At 37.3% G+C, this 27,628-nt stretch overlaps 2 protein-coding genes across 2 annotated transcripts; both read right to left on the reverse strand.

Moving 5' to 3' along the window:
* Window positions 1-8,170: 8,170 nt before the first annotated feature.
* On the reverse strand, window positions 8,171-9,246 carry LOC106881357 (ribosome production factor 1). Its single transcript, XM_014931715.3, has one exon. It carries the CDS (start codon window positions 9,188-9,190, stop codon window positions 8,240-8,242), a length of 951 nt encoding a protein of 316 aa, XP_014787201.1. The 5' UTR covers window positions 9,191-9,246; the 3' UTR covers window positions 8,171-8,239.
* A 2,578-nt stretch (window positions 9,247-11,824) lies between these two features.
* On the reverse strand, window positions 11,825-20,343 carry LOC106881354 (uncharacterized). Its single transcript, XM_014931711.3, has 2 exons — window positions 20,044-20,343; window positions 11,825-13,869 (listed from the first exon to the last, which is right to left on the reverse strand). Exons 1-2 carry the CDS (start codon window positions 20,295-20,297, stop codon window positions 12,915-12,917), a joined length of 1,209 nt encoding a protein of 402 aa, XP_014787197.1. The 5' UTR covers window positions 20,298-20,343; the 3' UTR covers window positions 11,825-12,914.
* Between the last annotated feature and the right edge of the window lie 7,285 nt (window positions 20,344-27,628).

Genomic DNA, 27,628 nt, shown 5'->3' on the forward strand with positions numbered 1-27,628 from the left:
TGTTACCTAATATCCTGTTGAACCTCTAGTGCGAAACCAATTAGTTAAGTCAGTTGCAATGGATATATAGTACTGTAAACTTCAATTTATATATATATAACCTGTACTTCTAACAACGTCATTTACTGCATTTCCTGCTCTTTCTGTCCTTCTCTGTACATTGGTCAAACTTGACTAACCGGTTTGTGGAGCACCTCCGAGACATTAGACTCAACAATGACATCCCGGTCTCGTGCCATTTCTGCTCTACCAGTCATTTATTACAACACCTGTCTGTTCGAATTGTCTTTGCACAGGGGCTATCTGGACTCCCGCTTTTGCCATGAACAGGAATTAATCTTCTCTCTTCGCTCCTTTGTGCCACATGAGCTCAACTCCACTCTCCTCTTCATCTGACTCCCTCCTCTCCTCTCTTCATCTGACACCTACTTCCTCTCTTCACTCCTACCCACCTTCTCCCTCAATGACCAAAGGTGGTGCTCCAGCATGGCCACAGTCAAATGGCTGAAACAAGTAAAAGAATATATATATATATATATATATATATATATATATACACACACACACACATATATATATATAAGCCTGGTACTTATTCTATCATAGTCTTTTGCTGAGCTGCTAAGTTACGAGCATGTAAACAAACGGAAACTGTTAAGCATGGACAAATACACACATTTTCTCCCACTGCCAACTATGAAGAGCACATGGTTACATAATCAGGCTGTTACCTAATATCCTGTTGAACCTCTAGTGCGAAACCAGTTATGCATTAACATTAGGATTTGATTAGAGTTTCGTATTTTTTTCGATTAACGATGTAGAATATTGCAAATATTTTATCCTAATATTTCCTTTTGTTAGCCAAATATTAATATCAAATAACAGGTTTGAAATCAGTATGATAGGGTTTACAAGAATGATCAAGATAGCAATATGTTATGAAATTAATAACTTGAGAAATGAATGAAGTAACATTCCATAAAATGGGAAGTGAAGATGTCTAGCCTAGAGGATAGGGATGCTAAGCCCATGACCACGAGGTTGTAGGTTTCCATCATGGTTTGAACCAGTATACATGGAATGTCTGCTGTTGAAACATTTATCAAGCTATATCATGCCAATGTCGGATGGAATACCTTATAATATTTATTCCCCCCCCTTGCCTTTTAAGTTCAAATCCTGCTACAGCCTACATTATTGTTGTTGGCACTCCGTCGCTTACGACGTCAAAGGTTCCAATTGATCCGATCAACGGAACAGCCTGCTCGTGAAATTAACGTGCAAGTGGCTGAGCACTCCACAGACACATGTACCCTTAACGTAGTTCTCGGGGATATTCAGCATGACACAGTGTGACAAGGCTGACCCTTTGAGTTACAGGCACAACAGAAACAGGAAGTAAGAGTGAGAGAAAGTTGCGGTGAACCCCTGCCGAAGCCTCGTGGAGCTTTAAGTGTTTTCGCTCAATAAACATTCACAATGCCTGGTCTGGGAATCGAAACCGCGATCCTATGACCGCGAGTCTGCTGCCCTAACCACTGGGCCATTGTGCCTCCACAAGAGGAGTTAATTCATTGTCTGTTTTAACACCACTACCTAGCATCTTGGATGCCTACCTTTTAGATCATAATGTTTTTGAAAAAGCGAAAACGAAACCTTCTGTAATTGTACAGGGTGCAGCAAAAAACCCATAGATTTTTTTGTCACTAATGATGTTAGGTAGGTAGTAACAGAATGGCACATTATATCCTTGAGCAAGGTACTTTATTTCTTATTGCTCCAGTCTACTCAGCTGTAATAAATACCAGTTGAGTGGTAACCCTGCCCACACAGACACACACACTCTCTCTTCAGCTATCTTTTCCTGGCTGTTCCAGTGCTGAAGCAGATGGGGCTGAGAGAGTGTCTATGTCTGCTTGCAACTACAAAGGCACCTAAAAGCAATTAATGAAAGCATGACATATGTTACTGATTTTTTTTTTTTTTTAGAATTGGCAGAGGTTTTAGAAAATAACATTTGTCCAAGCTGACAAGTGACTGAAACTTCTGGCAATTTGCTGTGCTTGAGAAGATATGACAAGCTAAGTGTGACATCATAGTCATGGCCAGTACTGGCAACATGAAAAAGGCATCCGTGCCAGTGACATGTAGAAGACATCCAGTACAGTCTGTGGAGTGGTTGGCATTAGGAAGGGCATCCAGCCATAGAAACCAAGTCAAAACAGACTGGATCCTGGTGCAGCTCTCTGACTTACCAGCTCCAGTCAATCTGTTGATCAAACCCAGAAGCTTATGGTTGCAAATTGAACCGTTTAAGTAATGCAGTTAAAGAGACAACAACAAAAGTGATGCTAGCAGTGATACGAAGTTTACCATTGTTGTTGGTGGTGGTGGTGGTGATGGTAATGATGTTATGACAGTTCTTGTCAGTGACGTTTATAGTTGTGATTGCTTTGCTGATACTTAAATTTGTTGTTGATCAGAGAGACTGCAAGTGAAATGTTGTGAATAACACCAAGTAGTGGTGATAGTGGAGCAGTGTTGTTGACATGTGTATTTAGCAGTTAAAGAGCAATTTCGCTTGTTTATCATTATCCAAAGAAAATAAAAGGTGAAAAACACAAGAATTGGAAGACAAAAAAGAGAAGACAGAACAGTGGTACACAGTTTAATGTGTTTGTAACATGTTAACCTTGAAAGCTCTGAACTACTAACAACTTTATTCATTGTAAAAATAAAGGTCAATACATTTAGGAATCAACAAATGTCAACAAAAGTATTTAATTTTATCAATAGGTGCAGGCATGGCTGTGTAGTAAGAAGTTTGCCTCCCAATCTCATGGTTCGAGGTTCAGTCCCACTGCATGGCACCTTGAGCAAGTGTCTTCTACTATAGCCTCAGGCTGACCAAAGCCTTGTGAGTGGATTTGGAAGGCAGAAAATGAAAGAAGCCTGTTGTGTGTGTGTGTGTGTGCCTCATTGTCCCCCTCCCACCCACCATTTGAGAACTGGTGTTGGTATGTTTACATCCCCATAACTTAGCAGTGCAACATATGAAACTGATAGAATAAGTACAAGGCTTACAAAAAAAGTACTGAGATTGATATGTTTGACTAAAATTCTTCAAAGCAATGCACCAGCATGGCCACAGTCAAATGACTGAAACAAGTAAAAGAAGAAAAGAATAAAAGAATGTCCAACATGAAGCAATAATGGTAAAAAAATTGTTATTTTTAATTTTAAAATATCCTGTAAAATATAATAGCATTGGTTCTGATTGGTCAAATCAGTACACCTTAAAGAATTGTTTGTTATCTCAACAAATGGAAATGAAGTTTATGAATCCATATACCTAAATATGTGTCCCATTTCCTCTTCACTTTGTCTATACATGTCAAGCCAAATAGAATTTTTATTTGTACTGGAATCCAAAAGTATTCTAGTGATATGAATAGTATTGAAAGGTTTTGTACCTGAAACAGTGAAAGTTTTCTATTAAGCATTGGGCTTCTCAGAACTGAAGGCATTCATCTGGACAATTTTTGTCTGCATTCATTAAAATAATATATTGTATTTAACATGAAATAGTCTGTATGAACACCAGTAATCACACAGAGCTTGTAATCAGAACCAGAATCCATATAAAGGTGCGAGTAGATAAGTATTATTTTTTTTCACAATTAAAGACAGGGACAGTGCCTATGATTTTTTTAATAAACCCCACCAGACTGAGGAGATTGATGTGACATGTCCAGCTTGAACATCTGTAAGAAAAATGAGCAAGAAAGGAACCAGAATCCAGGTGCAGACACTTGTAAGAGTAAACTCTATTTGTTAAAGGTACTTGACCTGGTTTGATGTTAAATAACGAAGTGACTCTTCCAGTCCCAAATGAAATATTAAATTCAAACAAGCTGTTTGTTAAAGTGAAGGCATGTGACCTGGTGATTAGGATGTTGCACTCACAATCATAAGGTTGTGGTTTCAATTGTCAGACCAGGTAGTGCACTGTGCTCTTGAGCAAAGCACTTATTTCATGTTACTCCAGTCTGCTTAGTTGTAAATGAGTTCCAGCAATAGCTGGGAAGTTAACCCTACAACAGACTAGCATCCTATCCAGTAGAGAATGCTGGAATGTTAGTCACTTATACACTATAGAAACTGAGTTAGATTACAGCCTTATTAGGACTACAGCTCATGACAGACCTTAGCCCTATTTGTCAAATGAAAAACAAGAGAATTTGTATTTTTATTCCCTCTTCCATACCACTGACTAGTCTTTAGTTTCCAGTTGGACCCATTTTTCTTACACCACTGATGCATGTGGGAAATTCATAGGCATTACAATAGTCAATCTTCTCTCCTAAATCTCAGACATCATGACTGAGAGTTGTTCAACTATGGGCAACAACTGGACAAATAAGGCTTGCCAGGCTCGGAAAATTTTAATTTAAACAAGAAGTGTGTATCATAGGGGTAGAGGTGGTTTCAGGCAAGATGGTATAAAAAGGGTCACCATCACCCATTTAGGGTTATGGCCACAGATCTTATATACCTTTACTATAATGCTAAATGGGCATGGGACATATCTTTTCTTAGACGAGACTTTAGTCTTTTATAGATATGTTACTCAGAAACTTCTCTAGAAGAACTTCAAGCTTGAGGAAATGAAACTCCAAGCTGCATCACTAAGCTATTTCAATCTTCCACTCAGCAATCACACATTCCATTAGTTTACAGGAGCAGCTGTGTGGTAAGTAGCTTGCTTACCAACCACATGGTCCCGGGTTCAGTCCCACTGCGTGGCACCTTGGGCAAGTGTCTTCTACTATAGCCTCGGGCCGACCAAAGCCTTGTGAGTGGATTAGGTAGACGGAAACTGGAAAAAGCCTGTCATATATGTATATATATGTATGTGTGTGTATATGTTTGTGTTTGTTTGTTCCCCCAGCATCGCTTGACAACCGATGCTGGTGTGTTTGTATCCCCATAATTTAGCGGTTCAGCAAAAGAGACCGATAGAATAAGTACTAGGCTTACGAAGAATAAGCTTTGGGGTTGATGCGCTCGGCTATAAAGGCGGTGCTCCAGCATGGCCGAAGTCAAATGACTGAAACAAGTAAAAGAGTAGCCACCACCTTATTCTATTTGTTTAACTGTCTAGATTTTCAAGCTTATCAGGGACACTATTTTGCTATGAATTATTTTATTGGTGCTGTTATTGGTACATACTATCATTCAACCTGTCAACTACCAGATAAAAAGAATGGATTTGGCCGCTTGTGTGTTTACTGCTCTTCCAACATAACCATAAATTTGTTCTCTAGAGACACTGATCAAACTAAAAATGACACAGACTAACAAACTACGGTGTCGAAAAACTGTTATTGTTAATACAGCCTCAGATCATACATACCAATGATCACAAGCATTCCAGCTATGACAGTCTTATCTTTTTGTATATAAGAGTCTACTCCAATACTCACTTTCTTTAAGATGTTAGGATGTAAGTAGAGGTATATTTAGCTATTTCTAGTAGGTTGAGAAACAAAGGAAGACTACCTCATCAGGTTATAAAAAAAAATATAGAACATTTTATCACTTCATAAATTTGCACATCATCTTTACAATTTGGTGTTTAATACACACACAAGATACTTCTCAACTCCAGTTAAACTGATCTTTTATTTATCACAAAAGGATCTAATGATTAATTTAATCATGGCAAGATTTGAACTTATTACCAACACATTTCATTTCTGGGGCTACTACTTCTATACCAACTCAAATCAGTTAAACTGACAGTTGTATCTTATTCATTTCTATGGTTGTTCCTTGTGTTATTATCATAGTCTATTCACCTTGCTGCTACTAAATGATTTAAATACTTCTAAACATCTTGTTGTGTACATGGACCAAATACAAACTGTGTTACTAGTTCTCTGCAGTATTGTTATTGTTTAGACTCAGCTTAGCTCTGATTGAGAAGTCCCATGATCAAAGGCATTTCAACTGTAACCATCCCATTTTATTGAGCTGACTGTTATTTCTAGCTAGTTGTGCAATCATGTAAAGGCATCTTAGTTGACTCAGCACAAATCTATAAGCAATGTGTGAGAAAAACTAGACTGATATAAAAAGCTCTGTAGTAGAAGCAAGAACGCTTGCGAACTTTAGCTGCCAACATTGTAGCTGTTTACTTTTGACTGCCCATTTTGCTTCATCATGTGATGGTCAGATCCATTTAGTTTTACTTGAACCGCCCACATCTTTAATGTGATGGACTAGCCTTGCATCTGTTTGTCAGTTATAAAATGGGAAGTTCTGGCTCATTAAGTCCCCAGGGAGGAGAGTTTTGCTATGAGCAACCAGGGACTTTGACGTGCAAACAATTTTGATTTCACTTGGCAGTTTTCAGTTTGAACAGATTTCAAGCCAGAATCTTCAAAGCTATGCTTAGCATTCTACCAATCTTTGAATAGAAGTAACCAGAATAATTGTGATACTGTATTTTAGGTTTTTCTTTAATCTCTATTCTACAATTTGATAAACATTTAAATATATATTAAGTTTTAACAACTGAAATATCTTACCAATTTGCTTTATTATAAATTTTTGCAGTTGTAATAAAATGTTTCCTTGTGGTTTATTGTAATTTGTCTCTGAATTCATTTATTATTATCCATCTTGAATTCATTTAAACAGACCTTACTGCAATTCATACATCCACATACATACTGCTTCAGTTCTTAGAACATCCTGTGAAGTAGTTAACACCAAGAAAGGCATCCAGCCATAGAGAGCATGGCAAAGCAGACATGTGAGCACAATGCTGTCCTCAGACCTGTCAAACAGTCCAACCCACCCCAGCATGGAAGACGGGAGTTAGCAGTTAGATGATGATGATGATATGAATTTGTAGATTTTTATGTTATGCAGCATTTGAAAACTGGCCATAATGAAATACCCAAAGACCATCACAGGGGTTCCGGTGATAGAGAGACATGACATAATAGGCAATCCCTCTCTATTTTAGTTAAACAGAACATATATAATAATTTGTTGGTGGAATAATGTTTCATGGTCATCACTAATGTTGTTCAGAACCAGATCAAACAAATCTATGGTTAAAGACATTCTGTAATTTAAGAGATTTGGTTCCAAGTTCAAGCAGGTCGATCTACCATGTAAAGACATCCTTGTTGGCTTGAGGTAATTGTCATTAGATTTCAGAGGTTTAACTGAAGAAATGTGTTAGCATTTACAAAAGCAAATGATCAAAGTTACATGAAAAAGCAAATCAGCAGAATTCAAGTGGAGATGTCAAATGCCTAGTCCATCCAGAAAAAAAGGAAAGTGTTTGGGTTGGCCGGGAAATTTTTTTTCCACGAGAGTTCCGGACCCCAGTAACGAACTCATTTGTACACAGCCAATCAGAGCTCGCCTTGATCTTGTTGTCAAGTTAACAAACACACCCTTCCAAGTAAACCCAAGACGAAGAACTGTTGTAAGTCGACCGATCGCCAAGTTATGCCTGTTTTAGGAGACAAGTAATTAGATAAATTTGCATCTATACCTATTATAGGATTTTGTTATGGTAAAGATGTAGTGACGAAAACTGTAGGTAGAGGGTGATGTGCTAGCAACCCTCTCCCTTTACTATTTTACAAAGTAAACAACACAAATAACTACGCTGAGGCAGACATGATTAAAACAAGAACAACAAGCATTCTTAAAAGAGAAAAGAAGCATGGTCATTCCTTATCCAAGTGACCTTATCTTATCGTCCATCACTTGTTATGCGCTGATTGGCTGTATGCAAATGAGTTCATAACTGGGGTCCGGAACTCTCGTGGGAAAAAAATTCGTGGGCTGGCCTGTGAATAGGAGTAAAACAGTCTTCGTATTTATGTTTTGAACATCGGAGATTCCGATAATTCAGAAAAACCTAATTTTAATTACATGGCTTTCTTCATTTAATAATTATACTACCACTAAGATACTGATCCTAGTGTATTCTTCGATATTTTATGAATATATTTTCACCAAATATCACAGAAAGATCATATTTAACAATAAAAGAAGTTTTGTATACAAATATTAGTCAATAAAAAAAAACAGTTTTAGGAAAAACAACAATAACAATAATGTAAACAAAAACTAATAATGATGAGCAGCGAAATTTAATACCTTTCCTTCTCTCATAAATTGTTTATAAATAATGGAATATGGGTGTTTATAAGAAGAATTTACGCCTACTAGTTTCCATTTCATGTCTTTTATGGAACCATTCGTACTCTCCGTAACGAGAGTCAAAGACTCCTTTCTGAAGGGATCTCATCTTCAGAGTGAAGCGAGGCCCAAGTTCTGCAAGTCCAACTCGTTTCTCATTTCTGAACACATAACGATGGTGTCTGAAAAATATGAAGTCTCTCTGGTTGTGGAACGTAACCACACGCCGTCCGCGAAACTGTGGATCGAGTGGGAACAATGCACCCAACATACGTCCAACGGTGTGTCCCAAACGGGTGTTGAAATTGTTAAGTATCAACTCGGGTCTGTGTTCCGTGGGAGAATCACATTTACGTATTTCGTTTCGTAGTTTTACGTTACTCACTTTAAAATGAATGGTCGGTCCCTCTGGCAGGTGAATCAGTAGCATTCCATTAGGCTTTTTGTTGTTCTCGTTTACAATAATGATGTCGGTGAATTCTTTCTCGATCGCTTGAGGCACGATCTTCTTTATGGGTAAGGTTCTCCGGTGATAATAAGTCGCATTTGGAAAGACAGTTGCAAGTTCTTTACAAAAATGGTAAGTCCGTAGTTTGGATCGGCATGAAGTCGTGATCAATATTTTGGGTATTGTCTCGCGTTTGAAATGGGCTGCCATTTCATCCACAGATTCGTCTATTTCAACTTCTTCATCCTTCTGTGAGATGAGTGTTTCATCGGCCACTCGCAGTTTCTCAATAGTTTTCGGTTCTTGCTTTGGGGGAACGGGCAAGCCTTTCTTTATCCTCATCTTCCGCTCTTTCCTTTTAGCCATTTCGATCTTCTTTTTCTCTTGAAGCATTTTTCTAAACATCTGAGACCGTAAGATCTTATTCTTAACCCGTTTGTAATTGGGTACAGGGAGAACAGCTTCATTTTTGACCTCCGAAGGACCAGGAGTAGCTTTATCCGCCATTATTATTTCCGCACGTGGCTGAAATGAGCAAAACGCAAGGGAGATCACTCAGTTTAATTCCACAATTCAATCGGTGCTTATAAATCTTATTCCGTTAGGGCGAAACGAAATTTGATGTTGAGGGTAAAATCTCTCCTAAGCGAGAAAAGATTTTAGAAGCAATATATTCTAAGTTAATTTCCATAATATTTGAAAGTACAGTTTTGATTAACTGGCAGGATTTCAAAAGAATTTTTGGTTAATATAAAGATTGACTTCCGTTAACGCACACACACGCAAAAAAAACAAAAAAACCCCAGCCTGCTAAGTATTAAAAACTGTGTAGAAAACTAATATGGCAAAACATTTTGCACAAACGAACGTGGGGTGGGTGGTGAGAGTACTTTCGGAAAATTCACAAGATCCGATTTTTTCCCTCATAACTTTGAGGAAAATGGATATGTATTGATGAAATTTTATAGAAATACCGTTCAAATGGCACAAATTACGATTATAAGATATTTCTGGGGAAATTTTTTCGAAAGGGTGGGGAGAGGACTGTCGGAAAGTTCACATGATCCGTTTTTTTCCCCCCTCATAACTTTCAGGATCTAGTTTAGCGCCCAGTCACCGGATTCCTATATTTTCCATGACGGTAATTCCGAATATGTACAAAAAAAAACACGTTTCAAAATTTTTAATTCCATCCCCACCACCAAATTAAACATTTTTTTTTTCTCGGCATTTGTCAATCTACGTGGAAAAATACGGAGATTAAGAATATGGTGGGTGGGTGGGGGACATTTTAATTTCAAATTTTTAACGGAAAACTCCAAAATTGATCAACCCCTCCCACCTCGTCACCCCCATCCTGCTGCCTAAAAGTGAAAATGAACGGCTGTTTTGTCCGTTTCTGTATGCCTAGATTTATAGTGAAACAGCAATAGTATCAGAGCATGTGAAGCCCTCGCCACGAAACCCGATATGCTAAAAATAGCAGCTAAATGCCTGGAGAACTTTCGTGTTTGTGTTTGCATGTATGCAACAATTTCTACAGCTTATTCGAATGAACAGTGAAAGAAGTACAAAAAATATATTTTACATACCTGTCGTATACATTGGGTATTTTTTTTTTGCTTTAAAGATAAACGATTCTGATAGAAGCAATTACCTTATTGTCAATTCATTGGAGTAACCCCAGCAAAGTACTACAAGTTTAGTCACTGGCTCAGCACCCATGTCTGTCTTCTTCATTCCAAAATAATAAAAACTTAAACATAATGGCTGTGTGGTAAGAAGCATGCTTCCCAACCACATGGTTCCGGGTTCAGTCCCACTGTGTGGCACCCTGGGCAAGTATCTTCCACTATAGCCTAGGGCTGACAAAAGCCTTGTGAGCAGATTTGGTAGACAGAAACTGAAAGAAGCCTGTTGTGTATAATTAATAGCCACCACTGATTTTTGGAAAGACTTTTAATATATGGGTTGGTAAAAAATGTCCTGAGTGTTTTTTAAGAAAAATTCACTTAGATAGTTGTACATACCTTTACTCAACCACATACTTTCCATCTTGTTCCACTACCTTTCACCATCTTTGAGGCAGCTTCATGATTCCATCCTCCCAGAACTTGGTATCTTTCTGGGTCATGAACTCTTTCAAAGAATCAAAGTTCTTCCCATTAAGAGAATTTTGGAAGGATCAGAATAAATGATAATCCAAAGGTGAAGGTCAGGTGAGTACAGTGGGTGGGATAGGACATCCCACCCAAGCTGCAGCAATTTCTGTCTGGTCTGCAAAGAAATGTGTGGTCTAGCATTGTCCTGGTTTAAGACATCTTTTCAGTTGGCCAACTCTGGACATTTTTCATCAATTGCCTCCTTTAATCCGTCTATAAACGATGGAGGCATGAAAAGGCATCACTTCGCAAGAATTCCAGCACTGCTTCGAATAGCGGAAAACGCACCTGGGCCAAGGCATTGCTTCAAAAGAATACTCTGAAGGCGGTAAAAGTGAAAACATGTAAAACTAAGTGAATAAAAATATTATTGCAAAATTCCGGTTTCTTTTGGGTACCCCCTCATAGAACCAAGAAACATGTGCTTCTTAATCACACAGCAGTACCTATATATCATCATCATCATCAGTTAGCATCTGCTTTCCATGGTAGCATGGACTGGACGGTTCCACAGGGACTGGCAAGTCAGAAGACTGCACCAATTTCTGTTGACTGCTTTGGTATGGTTTCTATGAGTGGATACCTTTCCTAATGCCAACAACTTTATAGAGTGTACTGAATGCTTTTTACACAACACCAGTAGCAGTGAGGTCACCAAGTAACTCACAACTACTCAAAGACAATAATGGTTTCAAATTTTGGTACAAGACCAAACAATCTTATGGGGAGTGGGTAGTCAATTACATCAACTGGTACTTATTTTATTGAACCCCAAAGATGGAAGGCAAAGTCAACCTTGGTGGAATTTGAAACTCAAAGATAACAATGCTACCTGCCTTCTAAAGGGTTGAAGAAGCAAACACATAGCAAAAACAAAATGATCTTGGCAAGATTTGAACCCATGAACTGTAAGATATTTTTAAGCCTCTGTCTTATAAATGATGATAATGATACAACCAAAGAAAGAAAACAAACAAGATTTTACAAAAGATTTTAGCAAAATTATTTTTATTTGAAATCACATAGAAAATATAAAAATATCACGGAGAAAATACACACACACACGTGTGTGTATGCCTGTATATATATATGTATATATATATATATGTATATATGTGTGTGTGTGTGAGTGCATGTATATAATTTAAGCATGACTAATTATTAGTTTCAATGATTTCATCTCAATTGAAAAAGGCACATTGTTTTTATTGCATTCAGGTTAAATAACGAGCCATGAAAGTTTTAAAGTTTTTCATTTTAGAAAGGATAGTTTCAATGCTTTTTTACCGTTTCCATTTTCCCACTCTTTTGCTTTCAAGAATAGGTTGTTATTGAAATTCTTCTTCATACAGAAAGATTCAAATGGTTATAGATGACATTGCTGTTTAGTCCTAAACCAGCCCTGATTGAGCTGTCCTGTCACCAAAAGCAATCCAGCCATGCCTATCCAATTTTATTTTATATTCTAGATAAATTAGCCAATGTATTTTTAATTTTTAAAAAGTTTTTAAGCTGGTAGGAGATGATTTGAGGAAAATTTGACTGCTATTTTTAGTAGGTAGAATAATTGCACAAAGTTTCTTTCAATGGCTTGAAATTAACATAATTCTGATTCTAGGTACAATCCACATTCAGAGTTCATAAAATGAATGAACAATATTTATCTTTACAAATCAGATCACACATAATGTCTATACTGGTAAAACCAGCTCCAGTTAATATTTTTTTTTACAAGGCTTCGTTGGCAAAAACAATTTTGTACATTGACTCTCTCTCTTTCATCTCACACACACACACACACATGAATTTTACACTGAATAGTGTATGAGTATAGACAATGCCAAACTTAAAACAGTTTGGATATTTGCATTAAATCAGTAATACTTTAACATCTAGATATTTGTAACAAGCAGGGATTCAACACCGTTTTTTCATATACATTAGCTCAATACTGTGCTATGTTTGACAGGCAACAATCCATATTAATAATTTATTTAAACAGTGAAACTTGAGGGAAGTTCAACATCTTATTTTCCATTTCATAGATTTCAGTGACCGCAGTACTGTTATCACAGTTCTTCTTTTACAAATGGGTAGTCAATACCGTAGACTGCTCTGAGTCCAGTCAGAACTTGTAATGGCCGTCTTGTCAAATGTTTTTGCATCATATGAATAACATCCCGTCTTGGAATCTCATATTTTTCCTCTTTGATGGCCTTTTCATAAAAGGCTATTATTTCTTTCAGAATTTTCTCCCAACTTGTTGGTTTCCAGTTCAGTTTTTCTTTAGCTTTAGATACATCGACAGGGCCTAACTTCACTGATGGGAAGAGATAAATAGAGCTTGAAGTCAGAGGTTCAATGAAAATATTCAAATCTGTTAGGTTAAGGGAATCCTTTATATCACTAAGGACTTCATACAGTGTTGGGGTTTCGTCAATGGCTAAATTGTAAGCTTCATTGTTAATGTCTTCACTACCTGTTAGATACTGCACAATTATATCTGCCACATCTTCAACATAAACTAAACTCATCTCTTGTTTAACTAAATTTGCAGGAAGTGACACAGGTCTTTCAAGATATGTGCGTATTTTCATCCACAACTGATAAAGCCACCACCGGTAAGTGTTATCCTTGGGACCAATAACATCGGGAAGACGATATATTAGAAATGGTATTTTATCTGCTTCTGGTTGTTGCTGAAGTTCTTCTTCACACTGAAGTTTCAAATGACCATAGTTGTCATTTTTGGCATAGTCCTCTCTCATGGTTTCAGCAAATGGACGAACTGCATCTGTCTCTTTGCTAGGTGCTGTGTGATTTTTCATGCACACATCATATACTGAATCTGTACTAATTAAAACATATAGACCAACTTTGGAACGGAAAATCGCCAGAACTTCTCTGACTGCAAAAGGATGATAGGCACTAAAATCAATGATTGCATCAAAATATATGGATGAGCTTGTTTTGAAGAAGTCGACCAAGTCTTGACAATTGTAAAGTGACTGCATACGATCACATCTGTAAAGGAAGGAAATAAAAATATACATATATATATATTTATATTAGTGAAAACTTTTTTCAATAATCAATTATATTGTTTTGAAAGAATTTAGTTACTTATTTTAATTTTATTTAAATTTATTTACTTCCAATGAATCTAATTTTATGCCCTCTTGAAGTGTGCTTATGTCATAGGTACAAACTAAAGGCCTTTGAGGTTTGTAGTTATATTGAAGTATACAGGCAAAAGACAGGCATATCTGTAAAAATGTGATTGTGTTGGAAAACAAAGATCCCTTTGTATCAGTTTAGAGTTGAGTCTGTAAGGTGAAGATGTTTTCATGTTTGGTCAGAGTTGTGATGGTATTGAAAGTCATGAGAATAAGAACTCAAAGAAACAGTTGAGAAAGTGATTGAGTAATGAGAAGCATGGGTTTGGTTGTGCAAACAAAGCGGATAGAGGGAGTTGTTGTAGACATGATGAAAATGGATGACATCTGTATGTAATATTCTGAAAGTCATTGAGGACTTCAATGATGTCAAAAGTGATTCCATTGATGGAAAATGTTGGTGACATTAAGTAGAATCCAAAAGAAAATGTTTAATAAACATACTATGCTCAAATTAGGAATCCACATGTTTTTGATTCAATCATTTCCAAAGAATTTTTTTTTTTTTTGTCAATATGATGTAAATTGAAAAATCAGCACTTCCTTGCCAAGCATCATATGCATGTCTCTAATTTCTCACTGACACTAAGCTACAAATTTGTAGGGAAAGGGTATATTTATTTGAATAAACCAGGGTACATTATTATTAATTAATTATGATAATGAAGTAATGAAAAGTAAAATCAACCTCAGTGGAATTGAAACACAATATAAACAAAAAAAAAACTAAATGCTGTAATGCATCCAATCTAGCATTTAACATATCCGTCACTCTTTTGCTTTTATCTACTCTGTTGTTTAGACTAAGGCTGCTCTGATCAAACAAACTAATGATCAAAGGTGTCCCAACTGTGACCATCCTGTCATTGTTTAGACAGTACATCTAGAACTACATTTAATGTACTTTTTCTCCTTTAAAGATAGTAAGGTGCAATTTGAAGGGTATTTGGCTACTATTTCTAGTTGGTAGAATGACTGCATAGAGATCCCCACACTGGCCTGTTATTTAGGGTGAGGGTTAAAGCTAGGAAATGAAAGAACCAGAAATGGTTCTAACAACAATGAAAATACTACAGGACAAGTAGATAGCTAGAACAAACAATTCCTTCCCATATACTTGTCTACAACCCTGGTGTCCCAGTGACCACAACACATTTTCTCCCTCTCAGACAAATAACTAGGTTCTGCACTCTTCACAGCAACTGGATTTATCAAACTTTCCTGTAGGAGTAAACATCTACTCCATTGGCATGCAGAAGAAGTAGGCAGTAACGTTTTCAAAAGGTACTTTTCTATTATTGACAGCCAATTTTTATTTTTATCTACTAAAGGATTAGTAAATAAATCATACTTCTGAGACGGGTATAATAGTTGATTGGTGAACTTTCACAATAGCTATCACTACATCTTGGAAATGGAAAACTATTACACCTATCTCACAAGTGTATTAGTTTCTTTACTAATCCTACAGTAAATAAAAAGTTGGCTCTATATTATTATAGGAAAGTATCTTTAAAAATATATCTCCACTGAGACATATTTTCAGAGAAAGGTCTTTCATGGACAAGTCCTGACCTCCAGTTTTTTGTCACAAAACTTATGTACTAAGGGACAAGAAGATAATAGCAGGTAATACAGGACAATCTAAGGTGTAATACAGTACATTTTATCTATTTAGCACAATGGTAATTTAGAATACTAACACAAAACCATTTTTCTGCCATGGCCTGTGATATTTCTTGGTACCATCTGTAGCTCACCCACTGTCAACACTAAATATCAAAAATCAATATTCAAACATAAATTTAGTTCACGTTATAAGAAAATATTAAAAAAATACAAATATTTGAAAGATACAAATATCAAAGAGAAAAAAAAACAAAAAAATTAAAGTGTGATTGTTATCGATATGCATACAATTTTTCCTAAATATACTTGTGTTAGTGACCTATAAAAATTGGTTCATGACCCACTTCTAGGACATATGGTCCAGCTTGTGTGTTTACAGGTTTAGAGAACAGGGAACAAGTTAATGTGTGATATCTATGCTTAAAACAGAAAAAATTGTATCAATGGTTAAGTTTACTGACTTTGTTCAATTATATAAACTAAAACAAACCAAGAAAGTCTCTACATATTCATTCAATCTGTTGGAAATAGGAGCCAAATGTTCCCTGAATCACACCTTTCTGCCTGAAAAGGGGAGAGACATATTGGATGAAATACTTCTGGATATTCTAAGTCTGAGACGAAGAAAAGAAAGAAAAAAGAAAAAGAAAGACAGGATTTCACAGCTGGGAAATCTTTTATCATAAGATGAGAGATGGTGTTAAAGAACAGTTTAAACCAAAAGGGATGAAATAGGATTTAAATGAAATGTAAAATTATCATTCCAATTTCTTTTTTAACCAGTCAGTCAGGGAAGGGACAGTGCCCATAACAAATGCAGAACCTCCCAGACGTGATACTACTCTGGTTGAGGGCCCTTATCTGTAAGTCAGCGTCTGATGTTGTTGTTGTTGGCACTCCATCGCTTACGACATCGAGGGTTCCAGTTGATCTGATCAACGGAACAGCCTGCTCGTGAAATTAACGTGCAAGTGGCTGAGCACTCCACAGACACGTGTACCCTTAACATAGTTCTCGGTGATATTCAGCGTGACACAGTGTGACAAGGCTGACCCTTTGAGTTACAGGCACAACAGAAACAGGAAGTAAGAGTGAGAGAAAGTTGTGGTGGAAGAGTACAGCAGGGTTCGCCACCATCCCCTGCCGGAGCTTCGTGGAGCTTTAGGTGTTTTCACTCAATAAACACTCACAACGCCCGGTATGGGAATCGAAACCACGATCCTATGACTGCGAGTTTGCTGCCTTAACCACTGGGCTATTGCGCCTCCACACACACACATATATATATATATATATATATATATATATATATATATATATATATATATATATATATATATATATATATATATATATATATATATATATATATATATATATATATATATATATATATATATATATATATATATATATATATATATATATATAGTGAGAGATGATGAAGAGCAGATGTTATTTCCTTTTTCTGGTATTTCCTGTCACTTCTTCCATCTTTCCTACACAACCCCACTTCCTGCCAGTGTACTTTCACAATCTCTGTTATAAAATTACTACTTGGCATTATTAGGGAGCCTTTTCACAGTCGCTCGACCTACTAGAAATAGCAGCCAAACATCCCTCAATTACACCTTATTGCAGTTGGGTCCCAACTTGGTTCCTTGGGCTTCTCTACTCAACTCCTAGGAGAAGTAATTTAGAATTAGAATGAGTTTAACAAGACGAAGAAGCATGATGGTGTGATGTTTGAAGGAGAATCTGAGAGTCGAGAGGCCACCCTTATTCTGGCTGACAGTGCACAGGGATTTTACATCAATGGCATCAAAACTAGGCCTCAATTTTGCCAATTTATTTGTTGGCCATGCTGAAGCTCAAATTTTCAACCCAGGGCCAAACTAAGACCCACTGATGCCCTAACCACTTAAAAGATTTTGGTGCCCTCATATGTATGTAATTCAAAATATAAACAATAATAAACTATAAAATAAATTTTTATTTTTCAAAATGAAAAAAAAACTAACAGTAAAATGGAAAATAATGTTTATTTTTGAATACTTCCACTTTATTTATATTTCAAAAGTCTTCTTCTGTTCTTTTTAATAGCAAAGTCTTTGATCAGATCCTCAGAATTAATCTTACACAATACATTTACTTTTATACTTAGTAGAGATAAGGCATCCCAAATATTAATTTAACAAGTTTAAAGTGATTTCTTTTATGCTGTAAACCATTTACCATTTCTGTACCATTTCTTCCCCTAATGCCTTTGCTCAATGGTTAATCTGGCACATGGGTCAACCCTTGACCTACATGGTTGTTACATCAATGACTCTATGAATACCATCTTATATAAGAGAGAGCAACTGATACTTTTCATGTTCCCCATCAATAATCTTCATACACCACTTCAATACTTCTATCAACTACTTTGTCATTTCTCTATCAGTTAATGACTCCTACCTCTCCACATTGATCTTCTATAAATCTACAGACTTTCCTAACCCAACTTTTTTTCCTAACATCACACTCACAGCAAGTCTACCATCCCCTTCTCACAATTCTTTCTTATCCATTTCATCTACAGCAGAAGTCTTGACTTCATTTCCAAGTCAAATGAATGCATAATTTTTCTTCTCGCATGGATCAAATGTTGTGGATACTGCTATCCACTGAACCCAATTTATCAGTTTTACTACTTCACTCACTCTCCAGGAATCCAGACCCTGCCCTATCACTTTCACTCTGTGACACAGCCATTTCTGTACGCTCTTCTTCCAATGTCCACTTCTTTCTGCTATCTGACCCTGAAACCGCTTCTCTCATTTTTGAAAACTTCACTCTGACTCATCCTGGCATATCCATATACTCCCTGCTTCAATGTCTTATTGTCCCTTCAGCTCCCATACTCTACTAGTATAATGTCAATATGATCAACCACTTTGACTACACCTCCCCTAACTTATACTGCATAAGAGAAACAGGTTGCTGTTCAGAAGATAGGTTCCATAAACATTTGCTGGGGGTCTGTAACAATGACCAGGGAGTTGTCAAACTCAGAGCTTTCTAATTTGATTTGCCTGGTTACTCCTCTGACCATCTCTCAGTCTATACACAAACACAGGGTACAACTTTCCTAAACCATAGCAATTGCTTTCCTACAGTTTTAATATACATCTCAACTTACTCTAATTCTGCTCTTTTAAACTGCTTACATTGCTATGTGATGTCTATTTGCATACATTGTGGTTTGCTTATGCATGTCTGTATGTTTATGTATTGTCTAGTTATATATATTGCATATAACATGATGCACACACTGCTTCTATGACTGTACACATTATTCTTTTACTCTTTTACTTGTTTCTGTCATTTGACTGTGGCCATGCTGGAGCACCGCCTTTAGTCGAGCAAATCGACCCCAGGACTTATTCTTTGTAAGCCTAGTACTTATTCTATCGGTCTCTTTTTGCCGAACAGCTAAGTTACGGGGACGTAAACACACTAGCATTGGTTGTCAGGCGATGGTGGGGGGACAAACACAGACACACAAACATATATATATATATACATATATACGACGGGCTTCTTTCAGTTTCCGTCTACCAAATCCACTCACAAGGCTTTGGTCGGCCTGAGGCTATAGTAGAAGACACTTGCCCAAGGTGCCACGCAGTGGGACTGAACCCGGAACCTATGTGTAACATATTTGCAGTGCCTAGCATTATTGTACTCTTTATAATTTCCACTCTCTGCTCCCTTCCCACTTCTTGCCAACGACTACAATAGATTTCTGCCCTTCCTGTCTCTGGACATTATTGCCTTAATAATTCAGACCATTCTTTATTATTATTAGGGTAGTATATAATAATAATAATAATAATAATAATAATCTCTATTAGTCATACATAGGGCTCAATACATTTATATACAGAAGCCTACAAGCATGCATATATATTGGGCTGTACAATATACAATCAAACGGGACAGTACATTTTTCGAGGAGTATTTAAATATTTAAATGGTAGTTTTCGTTTGTCTTTAACTAATTTATAGCCTCTCAGTTTTTTGAAACATTTCGAGAGAGTTGGACTGCTGCCAAGAAAGTTTGTGACTTGGTTTGTGTCCCGCTATGTTGAAATACTAGACGATAGTCACCCCTAGTGTTATGTACAATTGAGGAAATATGCAAGCCTCTATTTTGTTTGTTTATTTACTCACTGTTGTATTTTTTACACCCACGCTTTCTTTTCGCCATTTTTCTCTTGAAAATTGTCTTATTTTTTTCCCCGCTGAACTATCTGTTGTTCTTAGGAAATTTGATAATAATATTCTCAAATGTAACCCCCCCCCCCCAATTTCTCTCTTCACGACAAAATTGAAACTAAAAACTTACTTGAGATGTCGAACATACGGTTTAATCAAAACATTTGAGTCCCAATACCAGTTGCCGCGGTTAATTATAGTGATGGAATGGTCGGTCTTCAAGAGCCGAGACACGGTAGCAGAACCGATAAAACCGTTTCCACCGAACACCAAAATTGACAACCGTCTATTTTCATGAGAAGCAGAATCTACCAAGGTTGTGGACAGTACAAAAATAATACTGGGTACTACGGTTAAAACGACAAATAATCTCAGAGAAGTCATCGTTGCAACTTTTGCTGAGCTTTGTAAAAGATGTTGATGCTGTGTCAAGTATGAGGGGGGATAACTCTATAGTTTGCCTTACCGTCGAGGGGAACAGCCAAATGGAAGAGTGGGGAAGACACAAGAATCTCAGCTATGTCAACAAAGATATAAAGTTATTTCTTCGGAAAATGGTCCTACTTAAGAAGTCAAAACTCATGTGGCTTCCAGACATGATAATTTATTCATCGTCATGAACGTCACAAAAAGATTTCAAAGAAGAAACATTTAATTGTTCTTCAGCTTTACGCTTTTATACCTTTTTTAAAAATTTGTTATTGTTTCTTTTCATATTAATATATATTATATCGTTTTCAGTCTGTCATGGCTTACCAGCTTTACAAGGACGCTTTAGATTGTTGTTGGCACTCCGTCGCTAACGACGTCGAGGGTTCCAGTTGATCCGATCAACGGAACAGCCTGCTCGTGAAATTAACGTGCAAGTGGCTGAACATTTCACAGACACGTGTACCCATAACGTAGTTCTCGGGGGATGTTCAGCGTGACACAGTGTGACAAGGCTGACCCTTTGAATTACAGGTACAACAGAAACAGGAAGTAACAGTGAGAGAAAGTTGTGGTGAAAGATTACAGCAGGGTTCGTCACCATCTTCTGCCGGAGCCTTGTGGAGCTTTAGGTGTTTTTGCTCAATAAACACTCACAACGCCCGGTTTGGGAATCGAAACCGCGAGTCCGCTGCCCTAACCACTGGGCCATTGCGCCTCCACAACGCTTTAGATATTAAATAAATAAATAAACAGCTATTTTAAAGGATTATATTACAAGGGAAATAACTTGTTAGAGACATGAAAAATGCTTAGTTTTAAAAGAAAGGAGAATTGCACTCCATCGGAAAAAGTTCTATGTGGTCGTTCGGCTTGGTAGAAATAACAACCAAATCTTCACCGGCTGAGTAAAAGAGAGAAAAAATAGTCACTCTTGGGATACACTAAAGACTGGGTGGTGACTTGATCTTTAATCAGCTTGGGTAATGGAACATCTCTCAAACCCATTCCCAGAAAGCAGGACATTGCGTATATTGTTATAATGTGCCATAGCAAAAATTTTCCATCGACATCTTGCAACCGTTACCTTGATGATTTTGTTCCAATAGTCTGCCAGGCACCACTCTACAACAGATCTTATGTGGACGAGCCAACCAGCTCAACACAAATGAACAAGCAACTCCACAACAGATCTTTTCCAACGCAGCTTCCCACCATTTGTTGCTATCTTTTGTCATCTCCTTCATGATCTTGAGATCAGCTTTTACCACTTCTGCCCATGTCTTCTTTTTCCACATTTTCAATTCATTAGGACATCTTGGCACTTCTTTACCCATCTGTTCCATATGTTGTATGTCCATACCAAGGCAATATATCATCATCCTTAAACATCTGTTCTTCATACTGGCATGCGTTGGACGGTTTGACAGGAGTTAGCCAGTTGGAGGATTGCCCTGGGCTCCATTCGTCTGTTTTGGCATGGTTTCTATGACTGGATGCCCTTCCTAATGCCAACCACTTTATGGAATGTACTAGGGGCTTTTACCTGGTATCTGCACAGGCACTTTTACATGGCACCAGTATGCACAAGCCCGCAAGACTAAGATCTTTAAGCTGAGACAGGGATGTAGAGGACATGCTTGTATGCATGGACAGCCACGATTCTACTTAGCTTAGCATTTCTTCTCAAGCACAGCAAATGGCCAGAAGTCTCAGTGTATGCATATATATAGGTGTAGACGATCTTTAATCCAAAGTTGGTACAAATCCAATAAAGAATCTACAAACTGTTTCCAAGCCTAATTAATTCCAAAAACAAAACGAAAAAATTTATCCTTTCGAAATTAAAATTAGGCTTTTCTTCAGGAATTTGTTATTGGAGTGAATAGGTTCGACCAACAGGAAAAAAAAAAAGAAAGACTTTTAATAGCCTAGACAAGAACAAACAATTAAATTCTGATAGAAGGAAATTACCCAAATTTAATTGTTTGTTCCTGTCTGAGCTATTAAAGGTATTTATATATATATATATATATATATATATATATATAAAAAAAAATTTTTTTTTTTTTTGTTGGTTGAACCTATTCACTCTAATAATGAATTCCTGAAGAAAAGCTTAATTTTGATTTCAAAAGGATTATTTTTTTTTTTGTTTTGTTTTTGGAATTAATTAGGCTTAGAAACAATTTGTAGAATCTTTATCGGATTTGTACCAACTTTGGATTAAAGATTATCTACACCTATATATTTTTTCCTTTCCTTATACTTTATCTATTGATTATATCAATACTGAATATAAATTTTTTTTTATATATTCTTTGTTTGGAGTGAACCAGCGGATTTGGTTTTTTAACATCCCTTTAAAGGATTCTGGTCCTGACTTCTTTTATATATATATATATATATAAGTAGACAACCACCATATATATTATGAAGTCACTTGGAATGGTTCCAGAAGATATAGAAACCCTCGCCTCAGATCGAGTTGGATGGCGAACAAAAGTGTGGAATGGAATGAAAGCGTTTGAAGAGACCAGGATAACGCAAGCAAGACTCAAAAGATATTTAAGGAAGAATGTAAAGATCGAGAAGGTAAATGACAAGGACCTTTTTGTGTGCACAGTCTGTGACAGACCATGCCTGTCCTCAAATCTCAGCTGCGAACCCATGGAAAACAAACTTCAACCAATTATTCTGACTATATGTCTGTGCACACGTTTGAATGTGGTGTGTGCCAGAGGGCTTGCAAATCCAATGGGGGTCTTAAAAGACATGTTAGGATCCACAATGAGCAGAACTTACCTGCAAGTATTGGTAGTTCAAATCAGAGGTGCAATCTGTGTGGGTGTTTTTTTCAGAACATTGTCTGGTTTAAAAAGCCACATCAGATGCCATGAAAGGGCTAAGGTGTAGGTACAGGAGGTGGTCAAACTCTATGCAAGGAGTAGATAACCACCATATATATAAGTAAAAATAGTGAAGATGGAGAGCTTTTTACAATGTGAAAAGGAACATGTTTAATAACCTTTATATATTTCAGGTGCAAAGGCCCGTAATCAGAAGTAGACAATCAAGAAATATTAATCTACACTATACCAACCAACATGGAAAAGCTATTCTTGCCATTTAATAATGCACAAAACAGTTTAAATTCACTTTTAAATTATTTTACGAAGTGTTAAAATTTCACACACACAACTGTGGCCTGGACACTGACATAGTTCTGGAACTAGTTGTGCAATATAAAGTGTGACAGCTTGTGAAATAAATTTAAAGAAAAATTTAATAGTTTTGTGTGTTATTAATCAGCTGGAATGACTCTTCCGTTTCTATGTTGTAACTGCTGTTGTGAAAAATTTTTTTCAGGAAAGGTATAGCTATTATTTATGTATCTCATGACTTCTACATAGAAAACAATGACGCCAGCTTTACATTTTTAAGACGCATTAAGTTAGCTAAGCTTGGGTGCTCACAGCAAAAAAAAAAACACAGAAATAAAAACAAAAAATAATTCCACTTCTCTCAAGTTTTCTCTTGAGTTCAGCCATTAGTTTGAATAACAATGACTTGATTTCTTCTGCTCTATAGTCTTTGAGAATGTGTTGGAGCAAAAAGAAATAGGTATTTAACAATTTACAGGCATTTCCTTCGTCTACAAAGCACTTTCATAATTTCCTGTGGCCCTCCACCTTACCTAGACTGAGAATAACATTTTATCTACTATCTTTTACTTGTTTCAGTCACTAGACAGTGACCATACTGGAGCACCACTTTGAAGGGTGTAGCTGAAAAAAACAAATTGATTCCGGTACTCCTTTTTTCTAAGCCTGGTATCTTATTTCATCAATCTCGCTTTGCCAAACTGCTAAGTTATAAAGGTGTAAACAAACCAGCACCTTTAAACTGGTCATATCTGGCCCAAATATTGTTTTATCTTGAAGCTGACCAGGTATGGCCTCTCACACCAACCCTACAATGTCATTCTAAAAATATACAACCACATCATCAAAATCTCAGTTACAAAATGAGGATTAATTCAAAACAATGTGGCTAAATAAGTAATGTATTTGACAGAGTAATCTGAATGTTGAAGGGTTAAATACTCCCTCCAACACTCCAAAAAACAAACATTTTATTGACTAAAATCTTGCATCATCTTTCACATAATAATCTTTTCCAATATAGGTGCAAGTCAATTACATTGACTCCAATGCTCAACTGGTACTTACTCTTTTACTTGTTTCAGTCATTTGACTGCGGCCATGCTGGAGCACCGCCTTTAGTCGAGCAAATCGACCCCAGGACTTATTCTTTGGAAGCCTAGTACTTATTCTATCAGTCTCTTTTGCCGAACCGCCAAGTTACAGGGACATAAACACACCAGCATCGGTTGTCAAGCGATGGTGTGGGGACAAACACAGACATATATATATATATATATATACGACGGGTTTCTTTCAGTTTCCGTCTACCAAATCCACTCACAAGGCTTTGGTCGGCCCGAGGCTATAGTAGAAGACACTTGCCCAAGGTGCCACGCAGTGGGAATGAACCCGGAACCATGTGGTTGGTAAGCAAGCTACTTACCACACACCCACTCCTAGATCCCGAAAGGACGAAAGGTAAAGTGAGCCTCAGAACTTAACGAATGAAACGCCACTAAGCATTTTGTTTGGTGTACTAACAATTTTGCCGGTTCACAGGCTTCATCTTTTTATGTAATAATGAGCTTACAATTTTTAATATGAACAGCAATTAACCAGCAGTTGTTGCAGAACATCAATTGCATTGATTTTGCAGTCACAGAATGGCTTGTGAAGACCACAGGCACAGTTTTTTTTTCTACAGACAAAAGCATTATGAAAATAGAAAAATTTCAACATTGACAGGTTCAAGCAGGTTTCAAACATTGGATGAAGGGTGGTATTTAATTATGTTGCTGTCAAGAAGGATAACATGAGGACAATGTTTTAAAATCTTAACTATCAAAATAACATCATTGTAATACAGATGAGCCGAGAAGGGAGTCTCTGTGTAATTGTGTGACATGCTAGAAATAGTAACTAAATCTCTCTCAAATTATAACTCTTTTACTTGTTTCAGTCATCTGACTGCGGCCATGCTAGAGCACTGCCTTTAGTCGAGCAAATCGACCCAAGGACTTATTCTTTCGAAGCCCAGTACTTATTCTATCGGTCTCTTTTGCCGAACCGCTAAGTTATGGGGACGTAAACACACCACCATCGGTTGTCAAGCGATGGTGGGGGAACAAACACAGACACACAAACATATATATATATACACACATATACGACGGGCTTCTTTCAGTTTCCGTCTACCAAATCCACTCACAAGGCTTTGGTCGGCCCGAGGCTATAGTAGAAGACACTTGCCCAAGGTGCCACGCAGTGAGACTGAACCCGGAACCATGTGGTTGGTAAGCAAGCTACTTACCACACAGCCACTCCTGCGCCTATAAATTAAATTTTGGTTAATGTAAGTCTTAGAATCAATGTTTGAAAACAAGATGGGATGGCCATGGCGGAAATGCCATTGATTATAAGCCTGCTTGATTAGAGCTAAACCTGGAGTGAATAACAATGACAGTAACAGCAACTTCTAAAACAGCCAAAGCTAGAAGCATCATGTCTATGCTTCACATAATTGATTTTTGTCATGATGATGACGATGAAGAAGGTGATGACGGTGATGATGATATTTATGTCAGGGTTTTAAAAGACAGCTACACTGTATCCCTGTATGTTGTAAGAGATAACAAAAGTGGTTGGCATTAGCAACAGTATATGGCTTAAAAAAAAAAAAAAAAAAGTTTCATTTCATCCATGTCAGAAAGGAGAAGCAGATGTAAAAATGATGAAAATGAGGAGGATGGTGATGCTACTGCTGCTGCTCTACATATATATTCAGTCAAAAACTAACAATAAATACAGGAAAGTTTGTACACATTAATACATTTAGTTGTGAGGAATTAAGAAATTTGAGGTTTTGGACTAAGATCTTTCAATGGAGATCACCATCACTTTTTACATCCACTTTCCATGCCGGCATGGGTTAGATGGGCTGTCATGGTCCTGAGTCATTGCTCCCATAGACTGGGGCTCAATGTGTTGTTTGGTTTAGTTTCTATGACTGGATGCCCTTCCACTTGCCAACCACTTTAGTGTGTCAGGTGCATTTTCTCATGGCATCACAACACGAGGAAACTTGAAAAGTCCTTGGCAAGACAAGACTACAGGAGCCTCACAACCCTATGGCTTCTCTGCTCATTTGTGGTCAAGAAATAATTACTTGACATCACAGTAATTACACCCATTACCACTTTTCAAACCCACCTGGATTTATTATTCCTATTGTTTTACTGGCATTCCGTCGGTTACGACAAGGGTTCCAGTTGATCCGATCAACGGAACAGCCTGCTTGTGAAAGGGGCAGAATTTTCTTACTTGGTTGGTGACAACAAGGGCAATGTGCAAGTGAGTGAGCACCCCACAAACATGTGTACCCTTAACACAGTTCTTGGGGAAATTCAACATGACAAAGAGTGTGGCTAGGCTGGGTCCTTTGAAATAAAGTGTATTGCTCAAGGACACAATGTGTTGCTGGGAACTGAGCCCATGGCCTAATGATCATGAGCCAAATACCTTAACCACTGGGCAACATAGACACTCACCAATTTCCTTGTGTCTCAGATTTTTTACTTCCGCATATCCCAGGGCTTCCTTCAGTCAGGAATAATCGTAAGCTTCTACAATTGGAAAGTTTTTCTCCAAGATGCAAACCCAGGTAAAATTTTATTTTGTGGAAGACTAGTGACAGCTTGCATGCAAGTCTTTGGAAGACTAGCAACAGGTTGCATGTAAATAAGCAAGTTTTCTCTCTGCATGTCTAAGGGAAAAATCAAAAGCCAATACGGCTCAGCACCAGAATTGTTGTAGGGAATGCTATCAGAACACAAACAGCTAGAAGAGATCCCACAAGGTATTCAGTTTGATACTCGTAACATCATCATCATCATCGTTTAACGTCCGCTTTCCATGCTAGCATGGGTTGGACGATTTGACTGAGGACTGGTGAACCAGATGGCTACACCAGGCTCCAATCTGATCTGGCAGAGTTTCTACAGCTGGATGCCCTTCCTAACGCCAACCACTCCGAGAGTGTAGTGGGTGCTTTTACGTGCCACCGGCACAAAGGCCAGTCAGGTGGTACTGGCAACGGCCATGCTCAAAATGGTGTATTTTATGTGCCATCTGCACAGGAGC

The sequence above is a fragment of the Octopus bimaculoides genome, chromosome 7 (genome assembly GCF_046866305.1).
Source record: "Octopus bimaculoides isolate indiv1 chromosome 7, ASM4686630v1, whole genome shotgun sequence".
NCBI lineage: Eukaryota > Metazoa > Mollusca > Cephalopoda > Octopoda > Octopodidae > Octopus > Octopus bimaculoides.